We start from the raw sequence: 12,824 nt of genomic DNA on the forward strand, positions 1-12,824 counted from the left end.
TTATAATGATATTATATAATCATTAGAATAATAAATATGAATATTCTGTAACAATATGGACAAATATCTAATAAATGAAAAAAGGGGAGATATAAATATAGCTAAGCTGTACATAATTGTAACTATACAAATGGTTATGTGATATTGAGTATATGGATAATAATTATAAGAAATATGGAGAAATTTAAACAGTTTTACTGGAGGAGTGGATATATGGTTGAATATTTTCTTTTAAAATTTAAGACAATACTTATGGCTGATTCATGTTGTAGTATGACAGAAATCAATGCAACATTGTAAAGCAATTATCATTCAATTAAAAATAAAAATAAAATAAAGTGAGAGGAAAAAATAAAATGAAAAAATAAAATAAAAAGTTCTTTTAACAGTAAATTTAATTAAAAAAAAAGAAATTTCTTTTTTCAACAATATATTCTTGTATGTGTAGGAGAGAGTCAACATTTGCATTAGATGACATATTTTTAAAGATTGGAAAGAAGTTAAACAAACTTTAACATTGATGTTATAGGTGATTTAATTTCTCTATACTTCTCTGTATTTTTCAATTCTTTTACAATGAATGTGCTATGACCTTTGTAAAAGTTATTTTTAAAATGACTGAGCATATATACCTATGACTGATTCATGTTGACATGTGGCAGAAATAAACATAATATTGTAAAGCAATTATCCTCTAATTGTTTAGTCACTCAGTTATGTCCGACTCTTTGGACCCCATAGACTGTAGCCCGCCAGGCTCCTCTGTCCATGGGGATTCTCCAGGCAAGAATACTGCCCTCCTCCAGAGGATCTTCCCAACCCAGGGACTGAACCCAGGTCTCTCCCATTGCAGGCAGATTCTTTACCACCTGGGCCACTGGGGAAGCCCATCCTCTAGTGAAAAATAAATAAATTAAAAAAAATAAAAAGTTTAAAATGACTGAGCATATTTTCTAGCCTTGCTTCTGTGACACCCCCAGTTTATCTAGCTAATGCTGTAATTTCTTGAATATAGCACATGTCTGGCTGTAGACACAGTTCCTGTCCAAACTCAGTAGCCCATAATTTGATTTGAGACAAAACTAAATAGAGCACCAACTTTGGTATGGAAGATGGAACTCTAGCTCTCCCTGCCCACCTTTTTTCTTTCTTTCTTTCTTCTTTGCCTTCAGAAGCAGCAGGGGATTCTTTTTGAAAGAGGTGACCTGGTGAGCCTTGTCTCAGCTCAAACTGGACCTTAAAACATTTCCTGGAAACATTCTAAGCTCAGGAGCAGCATGGTCTTAGGTATAAGCTATGTTGAGGTTGGTGGGCAGGTCTTTCCGATATTTCTTCTGAACTCTCAGATATTACCCTGCCCACCCAACCCTTAGTCTGTATTGATAATTAGGAGAATTAACTGACGAGGTGGGAGGAGGAATGATGGTTTGCCCCAAGAATACAGGCTCCCCAGTGTCTCCCCAATACTCAGTCTCACCAATCCTCATGCTTCCTAAGTTAAACTGTTAGGATACCTGAGAGGATTAATTTGTTCTAGAGAAGGCTTGTTGGGCTTTTCTTCAGTGGACATGTCTCAGGGGCCACACCATATAGAAGACAGCCTGTATCAGAGCCTTACCAGAGACCTTGAGCCTCTTTGGTCTCAAATTTATCATCTGTGAAATGAATATAACTAAGTCAACCTTGCCACATGTGGGCACTATAAAGCTTTCTGCAAATTAAAAAAAGGTCAGTGGTAATGCTAATCACAGTGATTATGTCGCTTAATAAAAAGGTTTTATTTTAGAGCTAAAAAGGAGCTTCAGGGCTGTAAGCACTTTAATTATAGCATGTCTGATATGTCGAAACTCTGTTACTTAAATAGATGATACAGGGTCTCAGGCATTGGGATCTCCAAAGAGCCTTTTCCCATGATTTTAGAACAGTTAGAGGGAAGGTTTGAGTTCTGATGGCCACTGTCTTGGGTTTCCCTGGTGGCTCAGACCGCAAGGAATCTGTCTGCAATGCGGGATACCTGGGTTTGATCCCTGGGTTGGGAAGATCCCCTGGAGGAGGGCATGGCAACCCACTCTAGTATTCTTGCCTGGAGAATCCCATGGACAGAGGAGCCTGGCAGGCCGCAGTCCATGGGGTCAAAAAGAGTCAGACACGTTTGAGTGATTAAGCACGCTTCAACGGCCACTGTCTTAAAGCTTTTCCGGGAAGTTCAGGGACCCACTGCCCTCTTGAAGCTAACAAAGCCCAGTAGCCTTTGTGCTTGGGAAATTGAAACCCAGGGAGATAAAATACCATAAAATCAAGATGTCTGAGATGGAGGCAGCTAATGAGGCTGTAAGGTTTTGTAAGAATGCCTCCTCTCCCGAGGAAAGTTCCTGGTCCCCACATTAATGGTGACGCTGACATATGAGATCTCTGGGAAAATAGCATCATGTCCTATAACTCTGTTAGGGCTGCATTTGCTCTCAGATTGCACCTAAAACATTCCTAGACTCCAGCTCTGGCTGGGGGGTTACCTGTGGGTGGGGTGATGCAGGCACCCAAGAGGACTTCCTCTCCAGATTTTCCCATCAGTTGGTTGTTTTTTTCCAGAGCCCCTCGGTGGTTCAGGGGAGGGACAGGGGGCTTGGTGCGGAGTCCTCTAAGCCCTCTGCTCCTCTGCCAGCATCATCCAGGCAGAGAAGACGGAAGGGTGTGTTCAGGCGGCGGCGTGTAACCTGGGGCCGACTGGGCCCCAGCACACTGGCTGCGGGGAGCCCCGCCTCCCCTCGCGGTTGACAGCTCAGCTGGTGTCGAGCAACTCGTGCCAGCCAGTGGTGTCTCAGGCTGGAGTGTGTGCGCGCACCGCCGCGCTGCTCCTGGCCCCAGCTCCCCAAACAGCTCTGGGCGCCACTCGGCTCCTGTCGGCTTCCTGCTGAGAACAGTCCCTCCCTTGTGCCCTAGCACGGTTAGCTGGAGGTTTGGCCACGTCAAATCGGGTTTTCTAAAGAAGCACGGAGCAGAGCTCTCTCTTCGCCGACACAGAAAGAGGGAGCTGGGGAAGACACGGTTCTTTGCGCTGGAGATTCGAGGGCCAGGCTTCTCATTTTCCCAGGCTGCTTCCACTCCCGGGTGAGGAGCGCCCCGCGAGTAAGGACAGCGCCTGGAAAATGGAGCAGGCGTGGACACGGTAGGTGAGCTGCGTCTTTCCCGCTGCGCTCCGGCTTTGGTGTCTTTCCACCCCGCCACCTCCACCCCATTACCCTTTTGGAGAGGTCGCCCCTCACCATTAGGGGCTTTTGAAAGCTTCTCTTTTCATCGCCTCCTCCTCCCTAATTCCCAGCGCACTTCTTCTAGTCTCCTGCACATCTGTCCATCTGTTCTCTGGTGTCTCGCTGCTTAAGGAATCTCCCTTCCACTTAGTTTCAATGTTAAAAATATCCAGTGAGGCCGCTGGAAGTTTTTGTGGAAGGGTTTCTCTTTTAATTGATCCACAGATCGGAGGGAATTCCCTCAGGTCTGTCTTTAGAGATACCTTTGATTTCAGATACCTTGAAAAACATCAGATTGCTTCTCAGCCTGCCACGTTTTCCTTCTCAACTTCACCCTCTACTAGGCTCACACCAGAGCTCATTTCCAGAGTCTCCAGTTGAAGCTGACTCTGTGGGAGGAAAGGAGAAGGAGACCAGGGTGCCGGTCATTACTTAGGCTTTGTGGAGGTCAGAGTGACAGCTGCTTTTAGGTCAGAATTTGGAGATACGCTGTGGAATTGTGTTTCCTCCATGCCCCACTGCTTCCCCCCAATATACTTTCAAATACAGCTCACTCAAGGATAAGAGATGAGGTCTTGAGACAAAGAGTTCATTTTTGTTTTTCAGTGGAAGAGTGATGGAAAGGCTGTATTCAGAGATGTTTCTGTAACAGATAGATCTTCATCTCCAAGATTTAGCTGTGGAGAATTGGGGTGGAACTCAGATGTGTGTTGCTGCTGCTGCTGCGTCGCTTCAGTCATGTCCGACTCTGTGAGACCCTATAGATGGCAGCCCACCAGGCTCCCCCGTCCCTGGGATTCTCCAGGCAAGAACACTGGAGTGGGTTGCCATTTCCTTCTCCAGTGTATGAAAGTGAAAGGTGAAAGTGAAGTCGCTCAGTTGTGTCCGACTCTTAGTGACCCCATGGAATGCAGCCCACCAGGCTCCTCCATCCATGGGATTTTCCAGGCAAGATTACTGGAGTGGGGTGCCATTGCCTTCTCTGCAGATGTGTGTTATTGAGTTCTAACAGAGGGAAAATTGTACTAACCCAGAAGGTAAATATGGTGCTTAACAGTACTTGTGAAATAGACCTGGGAGATTTTAGCTGGTTGTTCAACATGTGAAAGCTGTATAACGTCAACTTTGAAGAAAGGGCACAGTGAAGGTGAGAGTGTGTTGATGAGAAGTACACTATCCAGATTTACTTTTTTCTCTTTTCTGCTCTTCGCAGGCCTCTCCTAGAGGCCAGAGTTGCATTTTGAGCATCACTGAATAACGGGAGTGCAATCAGGAGTCATCAGGGGGCTGAGAACCACACCTGAGGGGTGACCAAAGACCCGGGGCTTTTTAGTCTGGGGAAGTAAAGACTTGGAGTGAGAGCTTCAGGGGTGCTGGCTGTATTTAAAATTTTTAGTATTCTTTCAAATGGAGCTCATTCAAGGATCAGAGATGAGGTCTGGAGACAAAGACTTCATTTTTGTTTTTCAGTGGAAGGATGGTGGAAAGGCTGTATTGCTCCCTTAAAATATTTGAGGAGCAATTGGTGGTAGAGGGATTAGGCCGATTTGGAATCTCTTAGAACAGAACAACCAATGGGAGCAGTTGTGAGGATGCAAGTTATAGCTTGGTGCAAAGAAAAGGTTTTCTAACAAGTGACCTTCCTGGACATAAATAGGTTTCTAACCCTGGAATTATTCAAGCACAGACTTGGTGAATACTTGATGATAATGAGGATGAATGTATCAGGGATTCTTGCTCTCTATCAGTGTTTTTCTCACTTGAAAAAAAAGTATTATTTACTAACTTTTTTGAACTTTCGATGTAATCATTTCAGACGAATTCAGAAATGTCAGAAAAATCAAAATCATATCTTTATAGTTAAGTCAGTTTAACAAACTGAGTATACCCATGTAACAAGCACTAAAATCAAGAAAGAGAATATAACCAGCACCACTGAAGCCCTTGTGACCCCCAGGATAACCATTATCCTAACTTTTAACACCATAGATAAGTTTTGCCTGCTTTTGAACTTCATGTAAGTGAAATTATCCACCGTGTACCCTTTTGTATCTGGCTTCTTTGACTCAGTCTTATGTTGTACAATTCTTCTACCTTGTGTGTAGATGCAGTTCATTCACTTTTGCTTCTATGTAGGATTCTATTATGTGTTGATATATCAAATGTATATGTCCATTCTGTAATTAATGAGCATTTGGGGCTATTATGAATATAGTGTTCCTACAAAGATTCCTGTATCTGTCTTTTGGTGAACATAAGTACACATTTCTGTTGAGTAAATATATGGAATTGCTAGGTAATAGGAAATGCACGTTCAGCTTTTGTAGATACTTCTGAACAATTTTCTAAAGTGATTATAAAGAGGATATTCAAAGAGATGAGATACAGTGTAAAGGAGCTCCACACCACTAGTCATCAGAGAAATGCAGATTAGAACCACAATGCCATGCAACTGTGTGCATATCAGAATGGCTGAAATGAAAGAGACAGAAAACACCAACCGTTGGTGAAGTAGAAGAGTCATTATGTTCACACTTGTTTTCTGTCTCTACCCTCAATAAGAAATGTATTTACTCTGCAACCAAATGCACACCAATATGTAACTGAATCAAATGTTTCATGTAACAGTACTTAACCTTACTATGTGTTCTGTACTCTGATCTTTCCCAACCTATTCTTTTACTTAAAAAAAAAAAATGCTTGTGTGACTCAGTTTATTTCACCACTTAATGGGTCATAGATGGAAAAATCCTGTAATCATATATCATAACTGATGTCTCAGATACTTCCTAACTGGCAGCTAAGATCAGTTCATAAACATTTTAAATGTGAGCCAATACAGGCAAGGCACACTGTGCTGAATGCTGAGAGTAAACCAATGAATGAAAGATGGTTTCTGCCTTTGAGGTTTTGACTTTGTTGTCTATAATTCTAGAAGAGACTAGGGCAGACATATGCATTGGCTGCTCTTGGAGCACAGTGATGGTGGTGGTGGTGGTGGTGGTTTAGTTGCTAAGTCTTGTCTGACTCTTGTGACCCCCATGGACTGTAGCCTACCAGGCTTCTCTGTCCATGGGATTCTCCAGGCAAGAATACTGGAGTAGGTTGCCATTTCCTCTTCCAGGGGATCTTTCCAAGCCAGTGATTGGACCTGGGTCTCTTGTATTGGCAGGTGTATTGTTTACTACCTGAGGGGTTCTACTTGGGGGATTCAAAGAATAAAAATTAACTATAAAGCTACCATTTATATCAAGCTTGCATTTGTTAGCTTTTGTGTTAATCCCTTTGTGTACTTTATTTTGCCTAATCCCTGTAACCCTGTGAAGTCTGAAGTAAATGTGATTTTTTATTTATTATTTAACATTTTGGCTGCACTGGGTCTTTGTTGTGGCACACCGACTCTCTTGTTGTGGTGTGGGGGCTCCAGAGCATGTGGGCTTAGTTGCCCCATGGCATGTGGGATCTTAGTTCCCCAACCAGGGATTGAACCCGTGTCGCCTGCACTGGAAGGTGGATTCTTAACCACTGGACCACCAGGGACATCCCTTAAGGAAATGTTAATATAGTCATTTTTAAGACAAGAAGATTGAACTTTAGGTTAAAATCTTGGCCAGGTAACACACACAGCTGAGGAAGAAATATAGCCTGGAACTATCTAATTCCAAAGACTGTTCTCTTAGTTGCTTCATTTGATTGAGTCTTATAGGTTACTTGGTTTCTGAGTTGCTTCTGAAGCTGCTTACTTACCCTGACTACAATTAAGCTTATGTATAAGTTTAAGACTATGATTCTGTTCCCAGATTTCATTCTTGGCATTTCTGGAAATTCCCCTCACAGAGGGATTCTTCACATAAGCCTCCATATTCTCTAGCTTGCTCAGTCTACCCATAAAGAACAGGGTGCTGAGTATTTGAGTTCTTAAATATCCCCTACTCCCAGCTGTATGTCACCTATCCTGTGCAAGTCAGTGGGAGTACTTTTCCCCCCCAAGAATGTTGCCCGACTGCTGCCAGACTCTTTGGTTAAATCACTGGGAGAGAGCATGTTTGGTTCTGAAACAGCAAATTTCCAGTGAATACACTGGCTTTACAAAACGCTCGTTTGGGTCTTCCCTGGTGGTCCCGTGGATAAGACTCCATGTCTTCACTGAAGGGGGTGTGGGTTTGATTCCTTGGTCAGGGGAGATCCCCAGACTGTGGCCAAAAACAAACACACAAAAAAATGGTTTGGTCCCTAACCAAATTAATATCCATGAATCAGGAAAGAGTTGTCAGAGCCATACACTCATGGGGATGATGAGGAGGTGGTGATGAAGGCAGTTTTGCTCACCTCATTGGTCTAGAATCCATCAGGCAAACCGCTTCTACTGCTCTAAATGTTTGTATGTGCATGCTCAGTCATTCAGTCATGTCTGACTCTTTTCAATCCTATGAACTGTAGCCCACCAGGCTCTTCTGTCCATGAGATTCTCCAGGCAAGAATACTGGAGTAGGTTGCCATTTCCTCCTCCAGGGGATCTTCCCAATCCAGGTATCAAACCCTAGCCCAGGGATTGAGCCCACGTCTCCTGCTTGGCAGGAGGATTCTTTACTACTTGAACCACCTAGGAAGCCTCTCTAAATGTTTAGCATTCACCTGTCTGGACTAGCAGGCTTCCCTGGTGGCTCAGCGGTTAAGAATCTGACTGCCATGCAGGTGGTGTGGGTTTGATCCCTGAGTTGGGAAGATCTCCTGGAAGAGGAAATGGCAACCCACTCTGGCTACAGTTCATGGGGTCACAAAAGAGTAGGGTGCGACTTAGCGACTAAATAGCAACAGTCGGGAATGGCATCTCCCTAGAGCAGTGGAGTATGAATCCCTGTTTATAGCAGTTTCCTTTTGCTGCTGTGACAAATTACCACAAATTTAGTGGCTTAGAACAGCACCAATTTATTATTTTGCAGTTCTGGAGGTCAGAAGTCTGAAAATTGGTCTTCTGGGCTAAATCAGGGGGTCAGCAGGTCTGTGTTTCTCCTTGAGGCCTTTTTCCAGCCTAAAGAGACTGTCCACATGGTCCCTTCCCAGCAAAGGCATCACTCCAGTCTGTTTCTTCATCCCACCTCCTCTCATTCTGACTCTCCTATATATCTCTCACAAGGACCCTTGTGATTACATTAGATGCAGTGGGGGTACTCTGGGATAGTCTTATCATCTCAAAATCGTTAATCACATCTGAAAGTGCCCTTTGTCACGAAAGTGGCATATTCACAGGTTCCAGAGATTAGGAATGCGGATTTACTTGGAGAGCCATTATTCAGCCTGCCACACTGTTAAATGCTGGAAAGATCATTACTAATTTTCCTCCCCCTTTACATGGAAATGTTATTGTTTCTAGCATATGGGAAAGCTAAATAAGAGTAAGGCAAATCATATATGAACCTTATACAACTTCCCTGAACAAATAACTCAAGAAAAAGAGAACTTGAACTATTTAGGGGCCACCTTTAAGATTTCCCAGGTGGCACTAGTGGTAAAGAACCCGCCTGCCAGTGCAGGAGACGTAAGAGATGCAGGTTCCATCCCTGGGTCAGGAAGATCCCCTGGAGGAGGACATGGCAATCCACTCCAGTGTTCTTGTCTGGAGAATCCCATGGACAGAGGAGCCTGGCAAGCTACAGTCCGTGGGGTCAGAAAGAGTCGGACACAACTGAGCAATTTTCTCTTCACTTAAGATTGAAGGTTAGGAAAGGAAATTAGCAAAGTAATTCATCTGTTTTGGTTTGTTTTCTATTACCCTGTAATTTAATTTAATAAAATGGAAGCATTAATTGTTTTTGCCCATTGTGGCTGTGAACATTTAAAGAAGGGAAGTAATATCCAAGAAATTCAGTAGTAATTCAGTCTCAAAATTTTAAAAATTTTTTACTTTACTTCTCCCCTCCCACATGATTAAAGGGTAGCCTTCAAGTAAGATAACATGCCCACTTATTATAGTTATATTGCATTTAAAAGCTACCCATTGAAAGCTTATTTGCAATTATTCTGCTCAGTATTTACTCTCAGCCTAAAGGAAACAGGGACATTTATTTATCTTGAATTTGTGGTGAGTTAACAGAGAATCCTATTTGCTAATGCAGTTATAACCAGAGATGGCATTTGCCCCATTTTATGGATGTGGCAGCTGAAGCTAGAGAGGTTAAGTAAGCCCTGGAGCATGAAGATCTGGTTGGTTCTGGTACCTTTGCTTGTAGAGGTGCTGCTGCTTTACATGTAACACTTTCTATTAGGAAAATACTCCTTTTCATAATTTTATAATTGAAACATTTGGATATTGGATTTCCTAATTAACATACAGTACTTCTAGCAATTAATTTTCTGCATTTGAGGAAGGGAAATCTCTGCCTTTGCAACTCTGATCTGCTTTTAAATAGACTATATTTGGATTTGAGCTTGAGAAATTTATCAGTGCTTTCATCCCCACTTTCTTATTTTCCACATATTAGACTCCGTCCTTCTTCTTGTAGCTTATAGGCTAAGGCTGGATTTACAATACCAGAAGAAGGGCTTCGCTGATGATCCGGTGGCTAAGGCTCTGCACTCCCAATGCGGGTGGCCTGGGTTCAATCCCTGGTCAGTGAACTAGATCCCATATGCTGCAACTGAGTTTTCAAATGCTGCAACTAAAAATCCTGTATGCCACAATGAAGATCAAAGGTGCTGCGTGGCCGGATTAAGATCAAACCCGGCGTGGCCAAATTAAGAAATTTTAAAAAATATATCAGAAACCTGGGAAGTGGTTGTTTCTGTATCTGAAAGGAAGAGTTGGCTAACCCTCATCACAGTGCCCTCTCCACTCTGGGCAGCTCAGGGGTGGTTCATCCAAGGCTGTATGGAGTATCCATCCATTCAGTGGTTGCACTGGGACCCTGCTCTGATTGAAATGGGCAGTGAAATTGAAGTTTTATTCTATAAATAAAATTCCAAGCTGGGCTCAGAACATTCCACGAGTTGTCTCTGGCAAAAATTCAAATGGTGTTTAAAGTTAGAAGAAAGTCCAGAATAAAAGAGATGTCATGGTGACCCAAGGTAGCTCTATCCAATTCTATTTTAAAACATTCAGAAGCACGGAGCACTTGTTTTCTTCTGTCTCAGGGCATCGTCTGAGTTCTGTGATCATCAAGACAAGCATGATCTGAATTTTCCTCTTTTTCTCATGGCTGAGGCATCTTACTAGTCACAGACTATTTATTTTAACAATAAGAACAACTTGTATTTTCATAGCAATTTAATAGTGTCTAATAAATTTTCCCTTAACCTATGTCATTATCTCTAGTCCTTTTCTGCTTGTTCTATTCTGCAAAAACTTCTTTCTTCCTTTGCTTCTCTAGGGTCAGTTAGAGAAAAGGTAACCTGCTCCTGGCCAAAAGTATTTGCTTATCCTGGCCAAAGTAGAAGGAGTGTAAAGAAGAAATAACTGCTGACATAGAGACTGACGAAGAAAATTAAATTAGGTAATCTCTAGCACTTCATTCAATTCAAGAATATATTTATTTTCCATTTCATAATGTGGAATACTATTATTCATAATGTGGAATAGCCCATCATGTTGTATTATATTAATAATATTTTATTTAATCGTTACCCTATACTGAGTCCTTTAGATGTCCAGTTTTTAACTATTATAAATAATACTTGATAAACAACTAGGTGCTTAAAGCATTTCCTTCCATCAGATTATTTTTGAATGACAGATGCTTAGAAGTAGAATAATCAAGTGTTATTAGACTAGAATATGTCAAACACTTCTAGTTCTTGGAAATACATTGCAAACTTCTTGGGGTTTAAGCTCATATAACTCATATTAATATGAAGATTATTTCATTCAATTTAAATATCTTTTTCACTATCTGAGTTTCTGTATTCAGAAGGGAAAGTGGAGACACTGACATAAAGTAGGATACTCTAGGATAATCCCGGGTGAATCAGTTGCAATGTTCCCAACTTGTACCCCTCTCTAGAGTAAACTGCTTCACTGTCACTATTAATCTCTGTTACCATCTTGAAGTGTTTCCTGAAATGGTAACAAACAAAATTTTAGTATAATAAAGTAAAAGTGGGTATAAATTACATCAAAATTATGCATACATATTAGGATGTCTGTTGCAAGGAGTGAAAAAATACTGTATTTGGTTATGGGATTATTGTTAATACCTCTTACGTGCTGCTTTAAAGCTAAGTCAATATATGTTTTTATAGCAGGAAGAAATTTACATTTATTCTACCAAGTGACAACATGTAAAGTCTGAAACTGAGTTAGTTTTAGAAAAGGTTCTTCTGTGCATTACTTATATATTTCCACATGATTGGTGCTTTGGGGCAGCATCATTGCCAGCAGACCTAGGGAGCTGGTGTCTCTCTACTCATCCTGAGCTAAAATTATTATGAGTGGGCCTTAAAATACCAGTTGTTCCCACCCACAAACCTGGCCTTGCCTTTGCTAGGATATCTTTATTTATCCCTTGAGGTTATCTTCAGCATTACCTCCTTTGGGGATTATTTTTGGAACCTAGTTCTGGGTGTTCTCTGTAGCCAGAGCACACTATGCCTTCTTTATCATTGCATGTGGCTAATTGGTTTACATACGCTATGAGTTTATTGGAAGAAAGGACCGTCTTTTGTCTCTAAATCTTCAGTATCTTACAATACTTCTAACACATAGCAGATCCTCAGTTAAGAACTTTCTAGAGAACATTCCCTGCAAGGCTCATGTGAGTATCTGTTTGGTAAGTGTCTACTTACCATTAATATAGAATGAATACAGCAGGTTATCAAACCTGGATGCCATTATTCATTCAAATGCTATTTATTCATTGTTTAAGAAATATATGCATCTGATTCCTGTTATGATCTAGACTTCTTAAACGCTAGATACATGATAGTGAATGATATAAAAACCCTGCCTTCAAGGTGCTGGCACTCTAGACAGGTCACGAGGCATGCATATATATTACTGTTGTAACTTGATCTCCTAGATTCTTAACTCTGATTCACTTCAGGACACTATGAGCACATACGAGTACACACTGTAGTTCATCCTCACTCCAGATTCTCTATCCTTAGGATCCTGAACTCTGAAAGTATATTCCCTGACCACAGAGTCAAGTCCTCCATCTCCTCATCCTTTCTGAATATTCAGTTTACCTAATCACTTACTCCAGGTCCTTCACTCCTTCATATCTCCTAGGCCATCTGCTCTTCGTTCATCTCCCCACTGAGCCAAGACCTCAGAGTCAGCTATTTGAATCATTCTCAGCACTGCTTTAGAATCTCATACCTCAGTTAATTTTATTATCCTCTGGGATTCTGTCAGCTTTGCTTTAGTACATCATAAAGCCATACTGAGAAGGAAGACTCATTCTTTCTAATCTTGGGCAGGTTAATGTGACACTCTTCTCCTCCTCTCACCAGCCTCCTCCCCTGATGCTTCCTTTTCCTCTAAAAATGCAATCCTCAAAACCTCTGATTTCAATGTATGTTAGTCGCTCAGTTGTGTCTGACTCTTTGCTACCCATGGACTGTAGCTCACCAGGCTCCTCT

At 41.7% G+C, this 12,824-nt stretch overlaps 1 protein-coding gene across 32 annotated transcripts in view; it reads left to right on the top strand.

Moving 5' to 3' along the window:
- Positions 1-2,809: 2,809 nt before the first annotated feature.
- The window catches only part of PDE4DIP (phosphodiesterase 4D interacting protein), a 204,784-nt gene continuing 194,769 nt past the window's right edge, over positions 2,810-12,824 (top strand). For all 32 annotated transcript variants that reach the window (XM_060413545.1, XM_027973777.2, XM_060413529.1 and 29 more), the window contains exon 1: positions 2,810-3,166. In XM_060413545.1, the coding sequence (XP_060269528.1) occupies positions 3,147-3,166 (20 nt within the window). In that variant the 5' untranslated portion in view covers positions 2,810-3,146. The remainder of the gene's footprint in view (positions 3,167-12,824) is intronic.

This window comes from Ovis aries, chromosome 1 (genome assembly GCF_016772045.2).
Source record: "Ovis aries strain OAR_USU_Benz2616 breed Rambouillet chromosome 1, ARS-UI_Ramb_v3.0, whole genome shotgun sequence".
NCBI lineage: Eukaryota > Metazoa > Chordata > Mammalia > Artiodactyla > Bovidae > Ovis > Ovis aries.